General features: G+C 46.7%; 1 protein-coding gene across 1 annotated transcript; it reads left to right on the top strand.

Moving 5' to 3' along the window:
* The first annotated feature begins 142 nt into the window (after positions 1-142).
* BRI3BP (BRI3 binding protein) lies at positions 143-27,400 on the top strand. Its single transcript, XM_038574747.1, has 3 exons — positions 143-364; positions 11,820-11,922; positions 22,486-27,400. Exons 1-3 carry the CDS (start codon positions 143-145, stop codon positions 22,905-22,907), a joined length of 747 nt encoding a protein of 248 aa, XP_038430675.1. The 3' UTR covers positions 22,908-27,400.

Genomic DNA, 27,400 nt, shown 5'->3' with positions numbered 1-27,400 from the left:
CTGCGACAGCGGCGGCGGCGGCGGCGGCGGGCAGAGGCGCGGCGCGCGGCCCCCGAGCGCGCCAACGCGGTCCCCGCCGAGCCGCCGCGTCCCGGGTGCGGCCCTCAGCCCCGCTCCGCCACCGCTTCCCGCCGGCCCCAGGATGGGCGCGCGCGCCTCGGGCGGGCTCCGGGCCCGGGCCCGGCTCCCGCGGCCGCCGCCGCCGCTGCTGCTGCTGCTGCTGCTCGGGCTGCTGGCCCCGGGCGCGCAGGGGGCGCGGGGCCGCGGCGGCGCCGAGAAGAACAGCTACCGCCGCACGGTCAACACCTTCTCGCAGAGCGTCAGCAGCCTGTTCGGCGAGGACAACGTGCGCGCCGCTCAGAAGGTGGGCTCCGGGCTCGAGCCTGCGGTCACCTTGCCCCGGCCCCGCGCACCTGGCGCCGGGCGGCGGGGCGGGCCTGTGCGGGGCGCGGCCTCCGGGGCGGCGGGGAGGGGGAGGCCGGCCTGCGCCCCCGGGGCTGCCGCGCGCCGCGCACCCCTCCGCGCCCGCGCCCGCGCCCGCGCCCACGCCCGGCCGGGGTCGGGACTGGCCGCCGGGGCCGGGGCCGGCGCGCGGCGGGCGCGCGTGGCCCGGGGCGCCCTCCGCTCGGCGCCAGGCGCTCGTCCTCGGACCTTGCCCCCTGGCTCCGCGTGGCCGGGGAGGCCCCCTGGGCGACGCTGACGGCGGCCGCGCCTCTCATTCATTCATTCAGCGCCTTTGAATGAACACCTACTGTGAGCCAGGCGGCGCGCGGGTTGCCCAGGGGGCGCCCTGCGCTCTCCCCAGCAGCCCCGCGCTTCGGCTAGCCTCGCGCAGACCCACTTCCCCGGAGCACCTGAGGCCCTCCTCCTTCTGCTTTGAAGATATTTAGGCCTTTCATTTCTTTCTTCTTTTCTTTTCTTTTCTTTTCTTTTCTTTTCTTTTCTTTTCTTTTCACTTTACAAGAAAAGAAAGGGGAGTAGTGCAGTCGGCTCTGTTGCTTTTGCAACCTGGCCCGATAACCCAACTGAGCTCCTACTGTGTGCCGCCCCTTGATTGGAGCATTTTTACTTTGGAGCTTTTAGCAGCCTGCAGATCCCTGTGTGTAGAGCGCTCGGGAGGAGCGCGGGAACCTCACCCTGCACCCTGCTCTACCCTCTGGAGCCTGGTAGGTCGGTAGGTCGGGGCTTCACGTGGAGCCAGGTTCCCCGAGAAAGAGGAAGTGAATGAGGGGCAGTTGCATGTGGTAATGTGGTTCCCTCAGTACAGCTCTTGCTGTGCCTCCTGTTAATTTCTTTGCTGTAAGCTAGCCCTGAGGTTTGGGAACTCAAAATCTGGCTCTGCTGCTTACAAACTGGCTGGCTGGCTGGCTTTGCACTAATGGCTTCATTTCTTTGAGCCTCAGTTTCTTTATCCTTTAAAAGGGGCTGATGATAATATCCCCTTCGTTTTGAAGTGGTGATTCTGAATCGTTGGTGCCTTCCTGGCCCAGAGTAATGGCGAGATCAGTATCAGCTACAGCCTGGCCAAAGCACAGATCCACATTGCTTAGCCCTGCTGGAAGGACTTTCAGGGTTTAAAAAAAAAAAAAAAAAAAAAAAAGTTTTTTTTCCTGGTGCTCGAGATGGAGGAGGAAAAAATTAAAACCCAAATCAGATTGGTTGGATAATCTTAATTGGTGAAATGATAGTAGGAAATAGTAGGATAGCTGTCATTTCTGACCACCCTCTCCTATGGGTATACAGACACTTCTTGTGGAGGTTCGGGTTCTACTGGGAAAAGATGGCTTTGTAGGTGGCCAAGGGGGGAGAAAGCATGACCCAACACTTGAGGGCAAAAAGATTCTCATCCAGTCTGCCTGGGCATGAAGGGTATGAGCAAGGTGAATCTACACTTACCTCATGCTGTTGTTCTTGAATGACTTGAAGGCAAAAATCTTTTGTTTTAGAGCAAAAAGAAAGTCTGACTCGTGCAGGTGTAAGCACGGGCAACTCGTGTCAGGGGATGGTCCTATGTGAGAGTCTAAGGTCTATGGAAATGAAATACAAAATGATACTTGAGGGCCTAACCTCTGGTTTGATATCAGTAAGACAGCTCTATTCTGGCAAGGAATCTGAGAATCTCAGGGTCAGAATTCTTTCTGGGCTGAAGCAGGGTTTGTGCCTTCAATAGGGATAGTACAAATTTGTTATTTACTTGAAATGTGTTAAGTGCTTCTGTAGATAGAGCAACTGAACTCATCCTTAGAACAACCCTATGATAGGTACTGTTAATGTGTTCATTTTGTGGGTAGGGAAACTAAGGCACAGAGTGGTGACATGAGTGACTTCAAGTCAAGGTGAGTGACAATGCCCGGAATGGAACCCAGGGAATGTGGGCCTAGAGTCCACACTGGTACTTCATAAATCTTCCTGCCTCATGACCCTTTCTGGATCCCCCCATCAATGTAGCATCTAGGGGCTGACCTGACATTTCCTGCCAAGTGTAGCCCAGACTGGCCAGGCCTGGGGGAGATTGTTTTGTTAATTTTTTTTTTTAATTTTTTATTTATTTATGATAGTCACAGAGAGAGAGAGAGAGGCAGAGACATAGGCAGAGGGAGAAGCAGGCTCCATGTGCACCAGGAGGCCAACGTGGGATTCGATCCCGGGTCTCCAGGATCACGCCCTGGCCAAAGGCAGGCGCTAAACCGCTGCGCCACCCAGGGTTCCCTGTTTTGTTACTTTTAAACAAAAACTGGGTCTGCTGGCAACTGTAGTTTTAAGCATGCCTGGGGTTACTAATTGGAGCCAGACCGGCATGGTAGGTTGTGAAGTTTGAGGGTGTTTAAAGAAACACCCCATATTCTAATCTAGGCCGTGTCTAAAATAAACCCGTGATGTTCTGGTTTGGAGCATGGGGCTTGCTGTCCAACAGACGAGGGCTGGAATTACTAGTTCAGTGATCTTGGGCCAGTTGTTTGACCTCTCTGTCTCATTTGTACAGAGATAAATTGGAGGGTTAAATGCAATTAGTCAGGTTGTACAATACTGGGTACTGAATAAGCCTTTAGTAAGTGGTGGAAGATATTTATATAAGAAGCAGTTTCATCTGGTAGGAGAGTGATATACTCATTTATTTTTTAAAAGTTATTAAGCAACTTGTGCATGAGTGTTCATTGCTGCACTTTACTCATTAGACAAAAAGTGGAAATAACCCAAATGTTTATCAACTGATGAATGGATTAACTGTGGTCTGTGCAAGCAGGGAATACTATCCAGCCATAAAAAGGAATGAAGCACTCAGATTAAACTTGAAAATCAAATGAAAGAAGCCAGACACAAAAGGTCACACGTTGCATGATTCCATTTATATGAAATATCCAGAACAAGCAAATCCATAGAAACTGAAATTAGATAAAATAGTTGCTAAAGGGCGGAAGTGGTGGGGAGATAGGGCATGACTGCTTAGTTGACAGGGGCAATGAAAATGTTCTGGAACTAGCTAGAGGTAATGATTGCACAACAGTGTGAGTGTACTAAATGTCACTGAATTGTATACTTTAAAATGGTTAATTTTATGCATGTGTATTTTATAACAATTTTTAAAAATTTCTTAGGCACCTACTATATGAGCAGAAGCCAGACAAAATGTCCCCTCTTGAGGACCTTTCATGGGACAGGCAATAAATAAGTCAGATACATAAAACAAGATTATATCAGAGTGATAAGTGCCATTAAAGAAAAAAAAAAAAGAAATAAGAGAAGATGATGCAATAATAATGAAGAAGAATCTTTGTTTAAGCTTAATGGGCTGTACCATTCTAAGAGAGAAGCTCTGTTATTATCTTCCCTTTTTTATGGACGAGGAGAGCAAGGCATTGAAAGGTCGAATGAATCTCTTGGCCTTCCCTCCCACCGTCCAGCTAAGCAGTGCGAGAGGGCTGGGAGTGCCCACACTGGTAACCTCTGCAGAATTGGAAATAACTGGAATAGAGTGGCCAGGAAAGTGAGCTGAATGAGAAGGAAGTAGAGCGACAAGAGTGTTCCAGGCAGAGGGAACAGCATGAGCAAAGGTCCTGTGGTGGGAGTGGATTTAGTGTGTGTGGGCCAGGGAGGTCAGTTGTAGGGCTGTGACAGTGAGCAAGGGACAGAGGGAGACAGCTATGTCACACAGGACCTAGGGTTTAACAAAGCAGGCTCAACAGTGATACAAGAAAGACCTTGGGGGGAGCCAAGAGAAGGGGGTCCAGTGCCCTGCCTGGAGGCATTGGGTAGGGGGTGGAGGAAGGGGCGTGAGTTGGGTCTGGGAAGATGGGTTGGCAGGGAAGGAAAGGGCTAGGACAAGGTTGGGGCCCAGTTCACAGGCTGGCTGCATAGGGATGTGGATCTTGGGGAGCACAGGGGAAAAAATATAGCTGGACCCATGCCGTGGGAGCATCTGAATCCTAAGCTGAGATCTGGTGTTTTTAGTTGTTGTTGTTGTCGTTATTTAAGAAGCTTAACATTTATGGTGGTGGTGGTGTTTTTTTTTTTTTTTTTTTTTTTTTTTTTAAAATAAGGCCACAAGCACTGGGTGTTATTCTGTATGTTGGTAAATTGAACACCAATAAAAATTATTTTATTAAAAAATAAAAAAAATAAAAATAAGGCCACAATTGCATGGAATCCCATTTCAAATAGCTCAAAAGTGATAAAAGAAGAAATTCGCTTGCCACCTCGGATCCCATCTCTATTCTCCTTCCTAGAGCAGCCAGATTATTCTGAGCATACAGATAGATCCTGCCTCTTCATAGGTTTTCTGTTTGTTTTTCATTATGCATGCTGTTCCACTCTTCCTTTTCTTCTCCTCCTCCTTCTTTTTTAATTAATAAATTTTGGAGACCAGATCCTATTGGTACATTACAGCTTTGCTTCCTTCTTTTTTGAGGGCTGCAAAAAGCAAACTATTGATCAGGATATACCATAATTTAACCCACCCCTGGTGGTTGATATTTTGTTAGCTTTCCGTCTTTTGCTCCTCCAAACCCGGCTGCAATAAAGGTCTTTATCTAGAGATTTTTCTGTGTGCATATAGACAAGTTCATCTGCAGATTGTTAGAGATGGGATGGCTGAGTCAAAGGGTCTGCACCCTAGGTCCTTGTTTTTCTCTTTTTTACACGTACCACGCATGTGCATGCACACATCACACACACACACACACACACACACACAGGCATGTTTTTTTCTTCACAGGAACATTTGAAAGTGAGGTGCAAACCTCACGACGCTTTCTCCTACCGAACCATAATACCATTGTCTTCCCCCCAGGAAAAAACCCTTACATTTAGTACAATAAAACCTCATCAGTTTGTAGTCACATTTCCTTTAGAGCTTTCCAAAAAATCTAATTTGCAGTCAGGCATTGCTCACTGCATTTGGTTTTCATGTCTCCTCAATGTCCTCTAGTTTGTCAAGGTGACCTCACATTTTTTTTTTTTTTTTTGTAGGGGGTGTGGAGAGCTTTTCTGACATTGCCATTTTTGAATAGCACAGACCAATTGCCTTTTTTCCCCCTTGTTTTGGTAACAGCTCTATGGGGCTATAATTCAGATACCATACAGTTCGGTCATGGAAAGTTCAGTGGCTTTGAGTATATTCAAAGAGCTGTGCAGCTATCACCACAATCAATTTTTAGAATATCCTCTTCACACTAGAAAGAAAATCTGTACCCATTAGCAGTCATTCCCCTTCCCCCATCCCTAGACAACCCCAGATCTCCATTCTGTCTCCACAGACTTGCCTATTCTGGACATTTCATACAAAGGGAATCACACAGTGTGGCTGGCTTTTTTCAGGATTCATCCATGGTGTAGCATGTGTCAGAAGCTCAGCTCTTCATATGACCTTTTATTTATTCATCAGTTGTTGGATATTGGGTTGGTTCCACTTTTTGGCTACTATGAACAATGCTACTGTAAACATTCACATACAGGTTTACACAAACCAAACATATGTTTTCAACACTTGGGGTATATGCCTAGGAGTGGAATTGCTGGGTCACACGGTAACTGACATTCAAGCAACCACTGTACAGATGCACCATTTAGATTCTCACCAGCAGTGTATGAGGATACCTGTTTCTCTTGTAAACACTTTGTCATTGTCTTTGATTATAGCCATTGGAGTAAAGCTGAAATGCTATCTCACCTGGTCTTGACAGACCACTCTTTTTCCTCTTTTAAAGATTTTATTTTATTTTTTAAGATCCTATTTATTTATTCATGAGAGACCCCGAGAGAGAGAGAGAGAGAGAGAGAGAGAGAGAGAGAGGGGCAGAGACACAGGCAGAGGGAGAAGTAGGCTCCCTGCAGGGAGCACGATGTGGGACTCGATCTCGGGACTCCAGGATCATACTCTGAGCTGAAGGCAGACATGCTTAACTGCTGAGCCACCTAGGCATCCCTTAAGGATTTTATTTTTAAGTGCTCTATACAACCAACGTGGGGCTTGAACTCATAACCTCAAGATCAAGAGTTGCATGTTCCACCAACCGAGCCAGCCAGGTGCCCCTAGACCAGTTTTTCTTGAAGTGTCCCGCAGTATGTATTGTCTGTTCCCCGGTGGCTAGATTGAGTGCATACATACCTATCTGGCAAGAACTGTACCGAAGAGGTCTTGTGTACTTGCTTGGCGTCAGGGTGACTTTCCCTTTTGTGATTCACTTGTGATCTGTGCATATGTCCCAGGATTTTTCGTTCTTGCAGTCTTTGCATCTGGTGTGTTCTTCACATGCTAGGGCAAACTCAAAACTACAGAAACTTCTCTGACTTGCTCATCAGGACACATTTGCTGATTTTCCTTGGAGCTAGTTTGCATGAGCCAGGAGGTGATGGGGCGAGGGCGGGGGTGGGGCGGGAGGCAAGATTGGGATGTAGCACACCATCTAGACAGAGGTGGGTGTCCAGGCCTCTCTGCTTCAAGAGGAGGATAATGAAATCCCAGCTTGAGTAATTTTGTCCCTCCCACGGTGACAGCCGCAGGCCTCCTGAGTCTGTTCACCTGAGTCTTCCTTGTTTGACCTTTTCATCCTGAACGTTGTGCAGCCTGCCCAAAGGGAGAAAGGATCCTGCAATGAACCCCACACCCATCACCCACAACTTCTGTTTTTTAACTTTCTGTCATTCTTGTTACATGTATCCCCTCTTCAAAAATCAATTTTTAACCTTTAATAATATTTTAAAGTAATACAAGACACGTTAACTATGTTAGTCTGTATCTTTAACAAACAAAAAGTTTGCAAAAATCAGGACCACAAAACTCACAGTTCATGGCAATATTCTGTAATGACCAACCCTAGGCCAGGGGTCCTGTAGGATGCCTGTCAGCTGCCATGGCTCTGTTGTTTTTCTCTTGATGAGACTGTAACTGTGAGGTTCATGGGGGAGACACGTCAAGGGCACAGGCTCTCAGCCTGATTCAAGTTGCCTTAGGTTGAAGGGCTCTTCCCTCTCCCGCTGCTCTTGCATCCACAGCAGCTTCTGCGGTGGACAAGCCAGGCCCTCATTCTGGGGCCGAGTCTGCATCCATACTGGGCAGGCAGTGGGAGCATTGCTCCAGACTCCAGGCTGTGGTGTAACCCCCCTGGTAGTGGCTCCGGCTACCCTAACAGGACCACATACTGTCCACCCTAAACAATAGGAATTTACTAGAAATGGAGACCACAGTGTTGGCGCAGTTGTTTCTTCCAAGGCCTCTATCCTTGGTGTGCAGATGGCTGTGTGCCCCCCTCCCCCCCATGTCCTCTCGTGGCTGTCCCTCTGTGTGTGTCCTCTTCTTATAAGGTCCCATTGAGTTAGGGCCCATCCTAGTGACCCTGTTTTACTTTACTTACCTCTGAAGGCTCTATCATTAAATCCAGTCACATTCTGAAGTCCTGGGGATTAGGGCTTCAACAGAGGGATTTTGGGGAGAGCACAGTTCATCCTCCTCAGGGCTCCCATATCTTTGCCAGGTGAGGTGGGCCAAAGTCTCCTGCATTGCTGGAGCAGGAGGTAAAGCAACAGGCTAGCCCACAGGGTGAGAGCAAATTGGCCCAGTGCATGGTTAAAAGACCAATGGTGGGCCCTTCCCTGTTTCCAACCTATCCGGCCCTGGCTCATTTTCAGGATGGGCCTGTTCTTCCTTCTGAGCAATACCAGTCATGCTTGGGCATGAGGATTTCCTAAGGATGGCAGGGCTCCAAGCACCTACCTGGAGAACCTGTGTGAGTAAGTGCTGTGACAGAAGTGTCCTTAGCAGCTCCAACGCCTGTGCCTCTGGTGTGTGCCGGCCCCGTGTGGAGGCCTTTACAGGTCCGAATGTCCAATCCTGTCTTGGACCCAGTTGACAGCTGACAAAACTGAGGCACAGAGAGTTTCATAGCATAAGCACTGGTATCTCTTCCTTCCAAAACAGCTGCTTCCTCACACCCTTTCTGGGGGAGCTGGTGCCATCTCAAAGGCCCAATGCTCTCTCCTAGAAAAGCATAATGCCCTTCCTTTTACCTCCGTTTGAACACATTATAAAAACTGCTATGCAATTGCAAACCAACATGTACAAATCATACATACTTTGTGCGTTAGGATGAACAAAACAGGGTATATCTGTAAAGTGGAATGCTACGTGGCGGTTAAAGGAATGAACTACTGATTCCTGGTACAACAGGGGAAATGTCATTATGAGTGAAAGAAGCCAGACGCAAGAGATCATGTATGGTCTGATTCTGTTTGTATGGAAAAGTCCAGGAAAGGCAAATCCATAGAGACAAGCAGATTAGCCGTTGCCTAGGTTGGGGAGGAGGGATTGGGAGGAGGTGACTGCTAACAGGTTTCTTTGGAGGGGATGACCATGTTCTAAAATTAGATTGTGGTGATGGTTGTATAACTTTGTAACTTTGTGACTATTCTAAAGACTATCAACTTGGACACTGTGAAAACATGACCTTAATGGTATGTAGATAATATGCCAGTAAAGCTCTTTTTTAAAAAAGGAGGGTTCTTTTAGGGGAAAGTGGGGGGAGGAAGACAGAGAGAATTCCAAATAGATTCCCTGCTGAGCGAGGAGACTGATGTGGGGCTCAATCTCACAATCCTGAGATCATAACTTGAGCCAAAACCAAGAATTGGATGCTTAGCCGACTAAGCCAGGTGCCCCTAAAAAGGAGTTTTTAATAAGTTTTTTTTTAAAGATTTTATTTATTTATTCACAACAGACACAGAGAGAAAGAGAGAGGCAGAGACACAGGCAGAGGGAGAAGCAGGCTCCAAGCAGGGAGCCCGACATGGGACTCGATCCTGGGTCTCCAGGGTCACACCCCAGGCTAAAGGTGGCGCTAAACTGCTGGGCCACTGGGGCTGCCCTAAAAAGGAGTTTTTTTTTTTTTTTTTAATGATAGAGAGAGAGAGAGAGAGAGAGAGAGAGAGAGAGGCAGAGACAGAAGCAGGCTCTATGCACCGGGAGCCCGATGTGGGATTCGATCCCAGGTCTCCAGGATCGCGCCCTGGGCCAAAGGCAGGCGCCAAACAGCTGCGCCACCCAGGGATCCCCTAAAAAGGAGTTTTAATTGAACTATTACCAATATGCCTTCTACCTGGGTGAAGATGCATCCTGCCTCCTCCCTCCACCAATGAGAGGGGCAGCTGCCCTCTTTTCTGTGACACATGTGCTTTCTTTTACATTCTCCACGTGGTCTTTTTGTTTGTGTGGGGTTTTATTTGTTTTTATTTTTTTAAGTAGGCTCCACCCCCATTGTGGGGCTCAAACCCAGGACCCTGAAATCATGAGTCACATGTTCCACCGATTGAGCCAGCCAGGTGCCCTGTTTTTTTCTTTAAATCCCAGCTCTTCCTTTTTTTTTTTTTTCCTTTTTTTTTCCTTTTTTTTACCCTTCCATTTTAAAATAGCTTTATGAGGTATAATTCCTGTACCATGCAGTTTATCCACCTGAAGTGTACCATTCAGCCTTCGTTAGTCTGTTCAGAGTTGTTCACTCATCACTACATCAATGTTAGGATGTTTCGTTACATGTAGAAGAAATCCTGTACCTTTTAGCCCCTGGCAGCTGCTGGTCTACTTTCCATCTCTATGGCTTTGGCTCATCTGGACATTTCATACAAATGGAATTGTACGCTATATGGTCTCTTGATTCCAGCTTCATTCCCTTAGCGTCGTATTTTCAAGGTTCGCTGATGTGAACCTTCCTTCCATTTTATAGCCAAATAACATCCCATTGTATGGACAGACCAGCCTTTGTTCATTGTCAGTCAGCTGATGGCCTCATGGTCTTTACATGTACAAATACCTTTAGGGCAATTACCTAAGGAGGAAAGGATGATTCCTTGCAGGACATGTTGGGGTCAATGCTCTGTGAGAATGTAGGATGTCAGTAGGAATTTTGACCATTTACCAGGTGCTCAAGCCACCTCCCATGAATATCCCACTTAATGTCCATAAAACCAGATGGGGTAGATACAAGTACATGGATCTCTTAACTGGAGCTCTGGGACATATTGGATGTATGCATCTATGTACCATGCACACATACACATCCATGACTACATGGTTAGCAGTAAGAGCCAGAGCTGGAACTTGAACCCAGGTACTTGAACTCCCAGCTACATGGGCTTTCAGCCAAGCCGTAGAACAGGGGGATGGAGGAGGTTATTAGAGTCCTTTTTCTCCTAGATGCTGTTTCAACCCTGCCCCCTTCCCCTGTCCTGGGGCAGTGATCCAGCCACGAAGGCGGATTCAAATAGCTGTAGCCAGGTTACCCTGAAGCATTTATTGCCCATATATGAGTCCAAGAACCCAAGTCTAGGGCCTCGCTGTGTTGTCACTCCCATTTGCTGTAATAGCACAGGTGGGAGCAGCCTACATGTCCATGGGTAGGGGATTGCTTAAACATCTGAAAGGAGAATGAGGCACCTCCATACAGTCTGAGCTTGAGTAATCACCAAGACCATGTCACATGAGAAAAACTGCAGAACTGCACATTCGCTGCTGCTCATGGCGAGAACATTTGTCTATCATTACTCACTCCACGCATCTAAGGGAGGCCCGAGGGGTGAGTGGTGACAACAATGCCTCCAGAAGGAGATTTGCATCATGGGGAGTGAGATGGGATCCTAACTTTTCACTGAATTCCCATTCACAGCTTTGAGTTTTATACCATGGTACCGTAAGTACCAAATATTACTTATTTTTTTTCGAATATTATTAAAAAAAAATAAGTGAATGAGACTGCACCTCAGATTCCTATTCCTCTAGTCGGTGGTCCTTCAGAATCACCTGGAGAACTCACGAAGCCCTCTGAGGGTCCGGGCTCTTAAAGCTGGGTGGGACTTGGGTCTCTAGCGCTTCCACATGCCCAGGAGATGTGACGCCACTCACGTGTGAGAACCACCATCATCTTTGTCCTTGTTCCTCATGGCAGTACCCAAGCTCTCGGAGAAATGGGGTAAGGATGGAATCTACCAGTGATAAAAAATGAGAAATGAGTCAGAGAAAAGTGGAGATCTTAACCTTGACATGAGCGGGAGGGTTCTAGGAGAAAGCAGAGGTGGAGCAAAACAGCTTTGTGGGGCCCTCCTATCTCCCATAGGTGTGCCACTCGGCCTGTAGAGGAGGAGGCTAGACCAGATTTCACCCAGCTCTGGCCTGCCGAGCTCACTTCGGTGCCAGGGCTAACTCGGCTGCTCCTGGTGCAGCCTCCATCACCGGCTGGCTCTGTTTTCCCATCAACATGTAAACCAGCAGGCCTGGCTAGACTAGGAGATGGGGCGTTGTCCGAGTCGATATAGTGACCATACTCTTGTTTCTGCAGTTCCTGACCAGGCTGACTGAGAGGTTCGTGCTGGGGGTGGATATGTTTGTCGAAACCCTGTGGAAAGTTTGGATGGAGCTCTTGGATGTTCTTGGACTTGACGGTATGTGGTGGTGGTGGTGGGGCACTCATTAAAGGCACTGTTTTATTCTAGTGGTTCTCAAAGTGTGCACGCAGTATCTGCAGTGGGTGGCACAGGGGACCCTTTGGAGGGGGCAGTCAGGCACAAATTAACATTTTTTGTTGTAACAGTTGCATAAAGAAATGGCCCATCCAAACTGAGATTCACAGAAGCTATTTAGGGTAAGGTACATGTGGGTAGTGCTGACTCGTCTGCCCCCAGGCAAACTACATGGATCAGAGGTGCGGCTTCTGGGTTGTCAGGATCCATCACAAACTATGACAGTTATTTAGGCAGAAAGGGAATTATCTATTTATTTATTATTTTTATATTGTATTTGTTTATTGAGAGAGATGGGTATAGCAACAGAGACAGCGAGTGAGAGCATGAGCAGGGGGAGCGGCAGAGGGAGAGGGAGAAGCAGGCTCCCTGCTGAGCAGGGAGCCCAACACGGGGCTCCATCCCAGGACCCTAGGATCGTGACCTGAGCCAAAGACAGATGTTTCACTGACTACACCACCCAGGCGCCCCCAGAAAGGGATTTAATAAAGAGCTTGGGGCATTCACAGAGTTATCAGAAGGGCTGAAGGAGTGGTGTGTGGCCCCCAGAACACTGCTGAACTGGCCTGCCGGGGGAGCTGCTGTTCTGCCCCAGGAATCAGGAGGTTGCCGCTGGATCTGCTGAATTCAAGGACATGGCCCTGGTCCAGGCTGCCACCTCTGTTGCCAACAAGTCTGCAGGAGCCTGTGTTGAGGTCCCCAAGACCAGCCCCAGGTTCAGTGAACCACTGGGAGGACTCGGGACTCAGCATTGTGGTCATGCTCATGGCTGTGATTTATTATAGTGCAAGGACACAAATCACCATCAACAAAGGGGAAAAGACACTCTAATTCCTCTAGCAACCATTTGTGATGACAGGTGTCGTCTACTAGGGAAGCCCATCAGAGGCCCAGCACCCAGAGTGTTTTTAGGGGCTGCTTAGTTAGGCACCTTCTGCCTGGCACCACCCAAAATTCCCAACTCCCCACAGGAAAGCAGGTGGTCAGCATAAACTACATTATTTGTGCAAGCAGTCCAGGCACAGGGAGTCCCCCCTTGACAGGGAATGGAGGGAACTTCCCACTATACGTGTGTTTTTTCCACACCACTAAGCAATAAACTCATTCTCTTTGGACACTGACTGGGTGTCCCACAAATTTAACTGAATCTGACCCCATCTATCTGGAGATAGTGTCAGAGCAAACCCACAAGGCAAGGGCTCATCCCATAAGACTGCCCCTCCCTCTTCCCGATGCCAGTCGCAAACCCACCTGTGCTTCTTACCCACTGGCTCTAGATTGGGGGTTCCCATGCCCCCTTGCTTGGGTTTGATATTAATCACCCATTGCTAGAGTGGCTCACAGAATTCCAGAAACCCATTTCTTTACTAGGTTACCAGTTTATTATGGAGGGATGTAAGCCAGAATAGCAGATGGAAGAGATGTGCAGGGCGAGGTCCGTGGGAAGCGGCACAGAGCCTTAATGTTCTCTGAGCTCCCCAGCCTGGAAGCTCCCCAAACCTGTCCTGTCAGGTTTTTATGGGGGCTCTGTTACACCGATATGATTGGTTAAGTCCTTGGCTCTCAGTGATTTACTCAACCTCTAACCAGTCTATGTTCCATGGAGGACAGGGGATAGGACAGAAATCCCAGCCCTCTACTCACGGGTGGCTCTCCCAGCCCCCAGCCCCATCCTTAGGGCTTTTCCAAAAGTCACCACATTAGAATATGCTCAGGTGTGGCTCAAAGAGACTTATGAATTATCAAGACTCCTTTCCTGCTCTCGTCCTTTATAAAACTCCGGAGGTCTTAGGAGCTCTGTGCCAGGAATGGGGATAGAGACCAAATATATATACTTATTATTGTATATAAATCACCATATGACACTTCAGAAATCCAAGTTCCCAAATGCCAGCCAAGAGTCCGTCTTACCCACACACCTTTCTAGAGAGCAGCCTCAGACCTGCCATGTTAACCCTTCCTGCACACCTAACACGGTGTCCTCTCTGGGCCCCTGTCATTCCTTCTCAACCAGTCAGCAAGGGTGATTTTTGTTTTTATTACTACTTGTGCTGCTTAGAGTGATTGAAAAGATTAAAAAAAAAATTAGGTGCCTAAGTGACTCAGCAGTTGAGCGTCTACCTTTGGCTCAGGTCATGATCCCATGACTGGGATCGAGTCCCACATTGGGCTCCCCCCCTACAGGGAGCCTGCTTCTCCCTCTGCCTGTGTCTCTGCCCTTCTCATGAATAAATAAAATCTTTAAAACAAACAAACAAACAAACATTAGTCCAGGCAAGTCATTCACTTTAAAACTTCCCAGTGACTCCTGTTGCACTTGGAATCCGCACAGGGCTCCTGCTGAGAACCGTCAGCCCCAGGGATCTTCCCAGCCTCCCTACCCAGCCCTTAGCCTCCAGCCTGTTCTCAGACACATCTGTTCTCAGAGCCCTTGGCTCCTTTAGGTTTCCCTGCCCGAGAGCACCCTCAGCCCTTTGCCTGCTTGGGTCTTTCCCATCCCCAGCTCTCTGGTACATGACACCTCCTCCAAGGGGCGCATCCTGACTACCCTGTGTACAGGAAGCCCATCTGTTCTCACACCCACCATCCCATATCGGCTGTAAGGTCCTGCGCGTGCGTGAGGATGTGTGTGTGTGTGTGTGTGTGTGTGTGTGTGTGTGCGCGCGCACGCGCGTTTATTGCCCATCTCCCCACTACTTTGCTGCTGGTATGAATTCATTTGTGTCCCCCCAAAAGCACCCCAGAAGCTCCAGTACCTGTGAATTTGAACTTATTTGGGAATAGAGTCCTTGCAGATGTGATCAAGTTAAGATGAAGTCATCTTGGATTAGGGTGGGTCCTACATCCAATGTCTGGTGTCCTTATAAGAGGAGGGAAATTTTTACACAGAGAGAAACACACAGAGAGGAGCCGGACCTGGCAGAAACCAGAGAGGTACGGCTACAAGCCAAGGATGCCCAGAGCCCTCAGGAGCTGGAAGAGAAAGAGGGACCCCCTATAGAGTGCTCAGGGATCACAGCCCTGCCCACACCTTGAATTCAGAATTCTGGCCCCAGCCAGCGAGACAGTACATTCCTATGGCTTTAAGGTACCACATCTGGGGGGCAGCCCAGGTGGCTTAGCGGTTTAGCGCCGCCTTCAGCCCATGGCGTGATCCTGGAGACCCAGGATCGAGTTCCATGTTGGGCTCCCTGCATGGAGCCTGCTTCTCCCTCTGCCTGTGTCTCTGCCTCTCTCTGTGTGTCTCTCATGAATAAATAAAATCTTAAAAAAAAAAAAAAAAGGTACCACATCTGGTCATTTGTTATAGCAGCTGTGGGAAACCAGTACAGCCCTGCCATGTGCAGAGTCTCCCAGAACCCTCCTGGCCACCTTTGACACTCCCACCTTATGGAGTGGAGACCGGGCCCCATAGGTGGGTCTCCCTGGTTCACAACTGGTGTCGTCCCCTTCAGCCCCTGGGAACCGGTCTCCAGCCTTGAATCACTGAGTTCAACCTGTAGGAGGCCTTAGATCAGCTCAGGCCACCTTACCACTCAGGCAAAGAATCCAAGGCAGCGGCACCACCCTTTGACAAGATGCTATGCCACCTGCAGCCTCCTGGGGCTGCTGAGGACCCCCCGTGGGAGTCCAGCTGAGTCAACACATAACACAGATACAGCAACTGCATGCAATCCTGCTTGGACTCCGTATTCACCCCCTGCCCAGATTGTTAAACTCTAGGTATTTCCATCCCCCACCAATGGGCCCAGGAGAAGCAAGCCTGATTGCGTGAAGTTGCATGCAACTTGGAGTGGAAAGCTAGAGTAGTGACAGCCTCCTGGTTACCCTGGAGAGGATCAGAACAGCATCATTCCACAGAGGCCCCAAATGCTGGTGTTCAGGGCGAGGGCAACTAGCACATTCCAGAGGTGAAAGAACTCCCTTCCATGTCCTGTTTTCTCCTCGTATTTAGCACATAAGCTTCAAAACATCCAAAGGCCTTTGGGATTTGCTTTTTAGGATTAGAAGTTTGAGTGTGCAAAAGGCAGGACACTGTATTCCAAAGTTGGACATTCTGTTGCAAAATGTTTCCATGAGCACAATCCTGTAACTTCCCACTCCAGAATTTTCAGGGTACTGGTTAAAATGGAGCCTCCCTAGCCCGAGCAGCCAGTGGAAATAGAATGCCAGATGATGTTACACGTTCTAGTTGCCACATTAAAAAAGTAAAAAAAACATTAATTTAATAAAGTATTTTAGTTAACCCAATAGATTAAAAATATTGTCCTTTCAACTTGTGATCAATATGAAAAATTATTAATGAGATGGCTTGCATTTTGGGGGTATTAAGCTTTTGAAATCCAGCCTGTGTATGACACAGCACACCTCCATTCAGACTTGCCACGTTTCAAGTACTCTGTGGCCAGTGGCTACCATAATGGACACCGTGGCTTTAGTCCCGCTTTGGGTCTGGTGGCTCAAGACACTCTTCCTGGGAAGTGGTGCCTTTGTCCAGGAGTCAGAAGGATGCATTTAAGTCCTTTTTTTTTTTTTTTTTTTAAGTCCTGAGCCTTCATCAAGCTGTTTACTTTCTCTGAGGTCTTGGGGAGCCACTTACCAAATGTGCTATGACCACACAGGATAGTGTGGGGAGTGGATGGCTCCCGACTCCTTGCATTCCCAGCCTGCCCTTGTCTAGCTGTGGGACCCGGGGCAAATCATGCCCTGTGCCTGAGTCCCCACATGGGAAATGCTACGTATCATCAGCGTGTCGTGAGGACCAGATGATGATTTGTTCCCAGCAGTTAGCATAGTGCCTGGCCTTGTAAACACTCCATGGCTCACGAAGGGGCTCTGCTCCAAAATTAAGTCGTCGTTGTGCACTTCTGGGACCCACCCAATCTCGATTCTCTATGTTGAGGGACATCTACATCCAGCTGCACAGAGCCAGCTCTCCCTGGGCTCTGGATGGGGGTGGGCCCCTTATCCAGGATAGTTGGCAGCCTCACATGGAGAGGATCCTTGACCCAGGAAACCACAGGGAGAAGACCACGTGAAGATGAAGGCAGAGATCAGGAGGATGCTTCCAGGAGTCAAGAAAGCCAGGGATTTCCCACACACCCCAGAAGCTGGGAGGAAGCTTGGGATGGATTCTCCCTCCTGACCTCAGAAGGCACCACCCTGTTGACACCTTGACCTCACGCTGTGCCTTCCAGACCATGTGAGAATATGATCCTGTTGTTTAAGCCACTCAACCAGTGGTACTTCGTTGTGGCAGCCCCAGGAAGTGGATACAGGCAGGACATCAGAGTTGCTCGTGTCCTATTTAGGATTTTGAGAGTCTCCAGGGGAGGCAGGTTGCTTCTTACCACCCTTGCTGCATAGAAATGCAGTTATTAGAGTCATACCTGTGTTAACATTCTCTCTCCCCACCTGGAAATCCCCCTGGGGGTCCTTGTACCCTCTGGTCACCTAACTTAGCTCCTTGATAACATGGCAGTACATGTTACATGGCTTTGGTTATTAAGGCTAGTCCAGTAGTTCTCAAAGTATGCTCTGAGGAACCCTGGAGGGGTTCCCTGGGGCTCTTCATGGGTATCTGCAAGGCCAGGCATTCAAGGCACGCTTCCATAGTTTTTTATATCAATTCCATGTTGATAATAGTTAAATACATTGGGCTAAATATCTTAACATCGATGTTTCTTTTTTGCTCTTTTTTTAATGTGGCTACTAGAAATATTTAAATCACACCTGTGGCGCATGTTTTGTGGCTGGCATCTGATTTCTGCGGATTCAAAACCAGATCTGAAGAACCAGCCCTCTTCACAAAGCAGATATCACAGAGATTTTTGTAAAAACACAAAATATCTCCACTGTTTTCGTTGTGAGGGGTTTTGTTTTGGAAAGCAGTTATTTTTCATGAAAAATATATTATTTGTGTTAACATATAATGGGTTTGTTATTATTTTCAAACAAATTAAGAATATTTAAAAATGAATTTATACTTTTCACTTAATTTTTCTGTAAACCTCAAACTCCTGAAAAATTAAGGATACTTAATAAAAAAAAAAGTTTAGGAAAAATTAACCTTAAAATGTAGGTATATCTAAGTACAAAATCATAATGAAGTTCTTTTTATTTTATTTTTTATTTCTTATATATTTTTAAAGATTTTATTTATTTATTCATGAGAGACACAGACACAGGCAGAGGGAGAAGCAGGCTCCATGCAGGGAGCCTGATGTGGGACCTGATTACAGGACCATAGGACCACACACCCCCAGGCCAAAGGCAGATGCTCAACCGCTGAGCCACTCAGGTGTCCCTTATTTTATTCTTTTAAGTAGCCTCCATGCCTAGCATGGAGCCCATCATGGGGCTTGAACTCACCACCCTAAGATCTCTGAGCTGAGATCAAGAGTCAAACAGTCAGACACTTAATTGAGCCACCCAGGTGCCCCCAATGAAATTCTATTTTTCTTTTTTTTTAAGATTTTATTCATGAGAGACACACAGAGAGAGGCAGAGACACAGGCAGAGGGAGAAGCAGGCTCCCTGCAGGGAACCTGATGCAGTACTCGATACCAGGACCCCAGAATCACCACCTGAGCCAAAGGCAGGTGCTAAACCACTGAGCCACCCAGGCGTCCCAAGCATTTGACTCTTATTGTTGGGGTTGTGAGTTTGAGCCCACTAGGAGTAGAGATCACTTAATAAATAAAAGTTAAGAAAAATGGATCAGTGTTTCAAAAAAAAAGAATTTGTTGGAAATTAGCTTTTCTTTCTACTGTGATAGATATAAATAGATAGAACGCATCGAAACAAAATCTTGGAGCCCTGAGACCAAAACAGTTGGTTTGTCTCATCGTTTGCTGGGATTAAGTGCAAAAGCTTCAAAGTCAAAGCTACAGTCAGTCAGATGCTCCTGATGCCTCTGGAAGGCACCATGAAGGAGTGCAGCGCCCTGGCATTTAGGGAGTGAGTGCTGGGTGGACCCTGTGCCTTTGGCGTGGACAAGGTTTTAGTATACGTGATTGGGCCTAGTGAAGTGGCCAGCTAGTTGATGCACAACAATCTGATCATATTGGAGGCAGCAGACTGCATGGGGTGCTAGGAGGATGGGAGACAGTCGGCTGTGGATACATTTAATGCCTCAAAAAAGTTCAAGTCTTCCCATCTCATGCTCACTCCAGATCCTCATGTCCCACCTTCTCCTCATGCATGGAGTGGATTATGCATCAGCCAGTAGGTCTCACAGCGAGGCCCTCTGATCATCAGCAGCAGCCGCAGCAGACCCCAGAACCTGTCAGAACTGCAGAGTCCTGGGCTCACCCTGGACCTATGAAATCCCATGGCCTGGGGGTGGGGGCCAGCTGTGTGTGTCCACAGGCCCTCCAGGGGAGGCTGATGCACACACTTGAGTTTGAGAACTTGGGGTGAACGTTAAAGGTACTTAGGATAGAGCCTCCCTAAGGCGGTAAAAGTAAACAGCGCTATGAGGAGACAGGCCATTCCAGGATATGGGGCTTTCTGCAAGAAAACTCACCTTGAAAGCTAGTCTTCAGGAAGTCATTGTCACAGGACTCCTCCAGATTAAAGAAGGCGAACGCAGCATGGCCGTATATGAACCATGATCGGATCTCAGTGGGAGGGGTGTGGATTGGGGAGATGAATGATAGGGAATTCAGTATTCTTAGTTATGATCATGGTATCGTGGTTTTGAGGAGAACATTAATTCTTAAACACAAAAGTCATCAGATTTGGATAGGAAGAAGTAACATTGTCTCTATTTATAGACGGCATGATTTTATCTATAGAAAATCCTAAAGACTATACCAAGAATCTGTTAGAGCTGATCAGTGAATTCAGTAAAGTCGTGGGGTGCAAAATTCACCTACAAAAATCAGCAGTACTTTTATACACTAACAATGAATGATCTAAAAAAAGAAATTAAATTATCCCATTTACAGTAGCATCGAAAACAATAAAATACCTAGGAATAACTTAACCGAGGAAGCGAGAGATCTCCACTCTGAAAATTGCAAGACACCGATGAAGATAACACAAATAAATGGAAAATTATCCCATGTTCATGGATTGAAAGAATTAATATTGGTAAAATGTCCATTATTTACCCAAAGTCATTTGCACATTCAGTGCAGTTCCTATCAAGATTCCAATGGCTTTTTTGTTTTGCAGATGTAGAAAAAAGATCCTAAGATTCACAAAAGATCCTGAATAAGGAAGAACAAAGTAGACCAGATTCCAAGTTGTATAAAAAGCTATAATAATCAGGGACAGCGGTTTAGCACCACCTTCCACCCAGGTCGTGATCCTGGAGACCTGGGATCGAGTCCCACGTCGGGCTCCCTGCATGGAGCCTGCTTCTCCCTCTGCCTGTGTCTCTGCCTCTCTCTCTCTCTCTGTCTCTCATGAATGAATAAATAAAATCTTTAAAAAATAAATTAAAAATAAAGCTATAATAATCAAAGCAGTATACTGCTGGCATAAAAACAGACACAGAGACCAATGGAAGAGAATTGAGAGCACAGAAATAAACCCATGTATATACGGCCAACTAGCATTTGACAAGGGAGCCAAGAATACTCAGTAGAAAAAAGACAATGTCTTCAATAGATGGTGCCGAAAAACTGGATATTCACGTGTGAAAGAATGAAATTAGATCCTTATGCTACACCCCTCACAAAAATTAACTCAAAATGTATTAAAGACTTAAATGTAAGACCAGAAACCATAAAACTCCTAGAAGAAAACAGGAAGTAAGCTCTTTGACATCATTGTGGCGATGTTTTTGGATTTGACACCAAAAGCAAAAGTACACAAGTGAGACCATATCAAACTGAGAAACTTCTACATGGCAGAAGAAACAGTCAACAAAATGAAAAGTATCCATGGAATGGGAAAAAATATTTGCAAACCATATATCCGTTAAGAGGTTAATATCCAAAATATGTGAAGAACTCCTACAACTCCATAGCAAGAAACTCAGGCAGCCCAGGTGGCTCAGCGGTTTAGTGCTACCTTCAGCCCAGGGCCTGATCCTGGGGACCCGGATTGAGTCCCATGTTGGGCTCCCTGCATGCAGCCTGCTTCTCCCTCTGCCTGTGTCTCTACCTCTCTCTATGTGTGTGTGTGTGTCTCTCATGAATAAATAAAACTTTTTTTAAAAAAATGAAAGAAGTCAGATAAAGACAAATACCAAATGATTCACTTATATGTGGAATCTTAAAAAAAAAACTCATAAAAAAGAGATCAGATTTGTGGTCAGAGGTAGGAGGTAGTGGGTGGGGGAATTGGAATGAGGTGGTCAAAAGGTAAAAATTCTTAGTTGTAAGATAAATAAGTACCAGGGATGTAATACACTATATGATATGGTATATTTGAAAGTTATTAAGAGAGTAGTAGATCCTAAGAGTTCTTGGGGCAAGAAAACTTTTTTCTTTCTTTTTTTTTTTTGTATCTATATGAAGTGATGGATGTTAATTAAATTTATTGTAATAATTTATGGTGATAATTTCACAATGTATCTAATAAGTTGTGCTCTATACCTTGAGCTTATACAGTGCTTTATGTCAGTTATAGCTCAATAAAACTGGAAAAATATGTATGCTGAAGTATGATCTTTTGCATCTTTCAAATTGCTCAGTTAAAAAAAAAGTATATGATAAAATATAGTAAAATGTTAACAACTGTTAAACCTAGGTGGTTGCAATAGGAGTTTTATTTTACTATCCTTTTAACTTTTCTGTTTGAAAATTTTCTTAAGTCGGGCACACAGAAGATGCAACTCATTCATTTCACTGCATGCTTAAGATGGAACTTCATGTATGATTAGGTTTGACTGTGAGTAAGAGATCCAAATTATCAGCAGCTTAAACAAGATGGAAGTTTATTTCTTTGTGAAAGTTCACAGGTAGGTGGTTAGGCAGGTAGGTGGCTTTGCAGCACGTTGTCCTTAGGACCGAGGCACCTTCCATCTTATTGCTTCCCAATAGGTGACTTCCCTTTCCTTATGGCCCAAGACAGCTGGTCCCACTCCTGCCATCGCTTCCACATTCCAGCAGGCAGAAGAAGAGGAGGTAAAGGGCGCATTCTTGCTACTTTTAGGGAAACCCCTTGAGGCCACCAGAGAACACCTCCTCCTCGACCAAAGCTTAGTTTTGTAGCTACCAGGGAGGCTAGAGATGCCTTCATCCCAGGCAGCCACGTACCCAGGCTAAAATTGGGCCTTTGTGACTCCAGAAGACGAGAAGGAAGGAAATCGTAGGACAGTCTGTAAGCTCTGCCCTGCCAGGAAAGGTGTTTTAAATTCAGGATCTGGCAGGTAGTCTTCTCCCAGGGCTTAGTGTGAGGGGTCACAAGGCAGCTGTTTCTGGTTCCTTACTGCAAAGACCAGCAAAGAGCCGAGCTGCCAGGCCCCACGTGGAGAGAAATCCCTGGCATCCCCATGACCAGCCACTGTCCTCCTTTTCTGTTCTGCAGTGTCGAGCCTATCGCAGTATTTTAGCCCAGCCTCAGTGGCCAACAGCCCAGCCCGTGCCCTCCTGCTGGTCGGCGTCGTCCTCCTGGCCTACTGGTTCTTGTCCCTGACACTGGGCTTCACCTTCAGCCTCCTGCACGTGGTATTTGGCCGCTTCTTCTGGGTCGCCCGGGTCATCCTGTTCTCCATGTCCTGCGTGTATGTCCTGCACAAATATGAGGGGGAACCGGAGAATGCAGTCCTGCCCCTGTGCTTCGTGGTGGCCATCTACTTCATGACCGGGCCCATGGGCTTCTACTGGCGCAGCAGCCCCAGTGGCCCCAGCGTGGAGGAGAAGCTGGAGCATCTGGAGAGTCAGGTCAGACTGCTCAACATCCGCCTCAACAAAGTGCTGGAGAGTCTCGACCGCGCCAACGGCAAGTGACAATCAGCCAGCCGGCCGGGTCCCCTCACACCAGCGCCCTCTCTCAGAAGACAGAAGAGAAGACGGAAGAAAAGAACACCAAACCCCAAACAATCTCAATAAACATTCCCGAGCAGGACAGTGGCGCTCCGTGAGGGTCTTTCCGGCCACAAGTCAACCCTTAGGACACGTTCCCAGAGGAATGACAGGATCGTTTGTGTAGAACTAACTACCCACAAAGTGTCATTAGTGGTGGAAAAAAAAATATTTTTTAAACAAAGGATATAACCATATTCGCTGTACAGTCAGAGTTTATCTGTGCATAGAGCCTAAAGTTAATTTTTTCAAGCACTGAAATACATCTTTTGTAAGGTTTTTTAATAAAGGCAGGTCGAGTCAAGTTTAATAAAACTTTACACCTAGGGGGAGAATGTGCTAATTGGACACTTTATACCCAAAGTTCCAATGCTAGCGTTTGTGTGTTCACAGCATAGGGATTGGCGGGTGAGGTCTATATGTGTTATTCTCATGTTCCAAAACCATGAGCTTCGTTCTTTGTTATTTTTGATTAATGGTGACTTAGCTGATGGATGTTTTCATTTCCGGGTGTGGGCAGTTGGGGTCCAGGATGAAACTAAACATCTTTTGGGTCTTGTTGACCCCAGCCAACCCCCCCACCGCCCCCGTCAACCATATTTCTAAAAGAAGAGATTATTATTTCTAGAAAACCTGAGATTATTCAGGATTTTTTCCCCCCTTCTGAACCTTGATAGATTTTAACCTCCACATTTTGTAAAGGAAAACTCAAGGACCAGGCAAGACACGTCTTTGGGGTCTAATGCTGAGAGCCATGTGGGTGAGCACCACCACTCCCTTGGTCAGGAGTCTGGGTGACATCCCACAGTCACTGTCTGCCCGGCTAGACCTGCAGAGGACAGGTCTGCTCTCAAGGGTTTTGGTTTGTTTCATTGTGGTTTGGGTTGTCTCCGGACCATGGAAGGAAAACAAACTGTAGCAGCTAATAACATTTCCAAGTCTATTGCTGCTTATAAGGCATTCTCAGGAACAACAAGCAGCAAGACACACAACTTGGAGAAGATCCGAATTATCTTTCCTGAAATTTTTACGATACATGTGTTAGGTGCTTTCCGTCTGAAGTCTGCCTTCATTTTAGGTGGTGCCCAGGGGCAGAGAGGGACTTCACTGGGCAGACAGCCATGGGGGGGCCTCCGCAGGGGCACCTTGCCAGCTGGCTCAGGGGTGGAGGGAGATGCCCTGGCCTCGCCCCCCACCCCCAGGCCTGTCAGTTAGCACTAGGAACTTGCTCAGGCTTTGGCAGATCGCAGCTTCCAAGGCCGCGGGGGGTTTGACTGCCTCCAGGATCCTTCCCTGCCCTCCCCTGCCCCGGGGAGTGAGGGGGGAGTTCATTCACGGAGCCCCTGTATGCAGGTTTGCAGAGACCCCCCTCAGATTGGCCGGAACCAAGACCCCACGGTCCACGTACCATTCTGGAGACAACCCAGCTCTCCGCCAGCTCTTGTACGGCATTTCTGTGAAGTTTTATTTTCGGTTGCAAATATCTGGAAAACAGGAGCAGATGTTTTTTAAGGATGCTTATGAAACTTGTATTTTTAAGGTGCACATAACGGAACTCAAACTCTGCCACATTCAGTTCACTTCCTGAAACGCATACCTGTTGTCCGGGGTTAGCTCGGGCAGATCTTCATCCGGGGGCATCAGAACCCATGGTTTCTGGATCGAAGCTGTTCCAGTTTGGCCATTTAGATACTTCCAGAGAAATCTATTTTAGCACAGGGTATAAAAATTAACTCCAGGGAGGCCATCCTTGCCCTCCTTCCTTTTGTGCATTTGGCTCTTGTGTGTTGGGCATTGCTTTGCTTATGCTGGCCAGGGGAGTATTGGCATTCTGTGCACAAAGCTTTCAAGTCCCTAAACCATCACTGGTCTGGATAGAATCTCCACTCCGTTCTCCCTGCCACCTTCCCATGCGAGGCCTGAAGGGCACCGTGCTGTGTTGAGATCTAGACAGGAAAACCTTTTGGACTTCCAGGAAATCCAGGGAGGCACGTGCCCCTCGGTACTGGTGCGTTGAGACCTCGGGCAGCAGCTAGACATCGCAGTGTGGGCTCTGAGGCCAGTCTTACAGGCCGATACGCTCACGTGGAAGACAGCTTTATTTTCAATGAAGGAACCTTCAGTTAAATAGGAATAGCACTTCAGGGCAGAGCATTCTTTGACATTCCGGTAGGAATCGTAGATGTTAGATCTGAATAACTCTAGCTCTTTAACACATAAGTCTGATTTTTTTTTTTTTAAGTCTGATTTTTGTTTGGGCATTCTTAACCCCAAATAGTTTGGGATTTTTTTTTCTTTCTCCCTTCTACAGAAGCTTGTTGGGGTACTTGGCATCTCCCCGGGCTCCCATCTTTTTCCTCTCTTTTGTACATGGAAAAAATGTATTTTTGTATCATATCTCATACCTGGAAGAGAAATCCTTCTTTTTATGTCTCCCAGGCTGTAGAATATATTAGTGCAACACTTCATTCAATGTGATGTAAAAAAATCCTGACAAGGACTACTGTGAATGGGTTATAATTACCACTCCATTCTCTAGATATCTTAAAGTTGATCAGTGTTTATTTCCCGGTGCCTCTGTGTCACAACAAACACCAAAAACAGAAAAGAGAAAGGACCAGCTATCTCTAACTCCTGGACTTGTGTGGATCCTCTGGAGTCTATTGAGAATGACCTCTTCTCTGACATGCTAGCAGAGGTGCTCCAGTGGCACATCAGCCTTCCATAAGTACACTTCCCATACCAATCAGGATCGGCATCATCTGCCATCTGGGGGTTTTGGGCATCATTGTTTCAGTGATACTCCATTTCACTTCTGGTAACAAAATGCGGCAATAGAATTTCTCGAAAGCTGGTCTGGTGAATTGTGCCAGGGTCCTTATGAAGGTAACTGGGTGATGGCCCAGGAAGGCTAATAGCATTGAAAGAAGGTTTTTAACACAGTTCCCTAAAGCCAATGGGCATAGCATGCCACACAGGATCCCCCAAAGCCTGTCACATGCAGGGTCAGGAAGCGGAGAGGGGGTCTGTGCTTAATAACTTTGGGATGGTGGGAGGTGACCAGGTTCAAACATTCCCCACTGGGTGCCAAGTGCAAACATGCAGGTCGGAGTCGGTGGTTGGGAGGATTATAATATGACATTGCACACCCCTGAGGGCTGGCTCATGGGGAAGCTGTGAACCACTTTGGTTGCTAATCTGTCTCTGATTCAGCAGCCATATGGAGAGGTTAGGAATGACAGGTCACATAGCCAGTGCAGAATCGAAAACATAGTTAACACAACCTGTCTCTAGTAGCAATCCTGAACTGCTTCATTTCTATGCTTCCTGCTACTTCTTAAGAAGCTCTAGATGATTGATACCTGGTAACTCCTCCCTGATGGGGTTTGAATTGTCTGACTTAACCCAAAAGCCAGCTCTGGCCATCCAGCTGGCTCAGGTAAAAAGGAATTCCTAAGGTCCTATGATGTCATCCCCCCCTCCCCAACTTAAAAAAAAAAAAAAAAAATATATATATATATATATCTCCATTCTGCAAATTTTGCTTATGGTCATTTGAGTAATTGAACTTTTACTCCTCACTTGTGAATAGTGAATAATAGAATTATATATTTTTTACAGGTTCTAACATAGCACCCTTAAAATTAGCATTGGACAACCACTAATATGATGTACAGTATCTGGGTTAAACAAACTTTGTTCAGAGTACTGATTCTGTGCTTTGCTCCTCAATGATTCCCTGATTTGCAGGAGATACACCAGGACCAGTCTTTCCATTGTGGTGGTATTAAAAGCTGATTGTCATTTGCATTGTCTACTGAAAACCTTTGGGTGGCAGCTAATGGTGTTATAAACCATATGTTCTAATGTCTTTTTGCAGATTTTAAGGTTTTGTTATAGTGTCAGCTTTAATATTCGCATGTGTGTTAAATCTCTGGATACCGTGTAATTAAATTGATTTCTTGTGATGGTGACGGTGATTAGCGCTCACTTAAAATCCAGCGAAGCAATTATTTCCCCTCTTAACTGGAAATCATATTTGTGAAGTATGGTGTCCCTTATCAACAGTGTATTCATGATTCAGTTCATATTTTGTGTTTCTGTTTATAAATTTTCTATAGCATTTGATTTCACACTTAATATAAATCCATTTGATTTGAATATGGTGGTGTGCGTGTGTGTGTGTGTGTCTGTGTGGTGTGTGCACACTTTAGTTCCATAAGCCTTGGGAAGCTGATTCTACGAATATCAAATATAAACATAAATGTATAAGGCTTATTTTATTTGCAAAATGATACATACATTCCTCCTATTTATTAAATCACTGGCTTTAGTGTTCTGTAGAGATATTTGTAGACCGATTTCAGAACAGAATGAAAATATTGTGAAAATTACAGCTTAATAAATGTTTATTGTAA

This window comes from Canis lupus, chromosome 26 (assembly GCF_011100685.1).
Source record: "Canis lupus familiaris isolate Mischka breed German Shepherd chromosome 26, alternate assembly UU_Cfam_GSD_1.0, whole genome shotgun sequence".
Classification (NCBI taxonomy): Eukaryota; Metazoa; Chordata; class Mammalia; order Carnivora; family Canidae; genus Canis; species Canis lupus.
Note: the sequence above shows the minus strand (reverse complement) of the source record. Positions and strands in the feature narration are given on the sequence as shown.

What these genes read in the sequence shown, in the direction of transcription:
- BRI3BP (XM_038574747.1), top strand. Translation starts at nt 143, where the DNA reads ATGGGCGCGCGCGCCTCGGGCGGGCTCCGGGCCCGGGCCCGGCTCCCG. An exon ending in ACGTGCGCGCCGCTCAGAAG is followed by an intron (nt 365 to 11,819) that starts GTGGGCTCCGGG and finishes TTGTTTCTGCAG; the next exon opens with TTCCTGACCAGGCTGACTGA. An exon ending in GGATGTTCTTGGACTTGACG is followed by an intron (nt 11,923 to 22,485) that starts GTATGTGGTGGT and finishes TCTGTTCTGCAG; the next exon opens with TGTCGAGCCTATCGCAGTAT.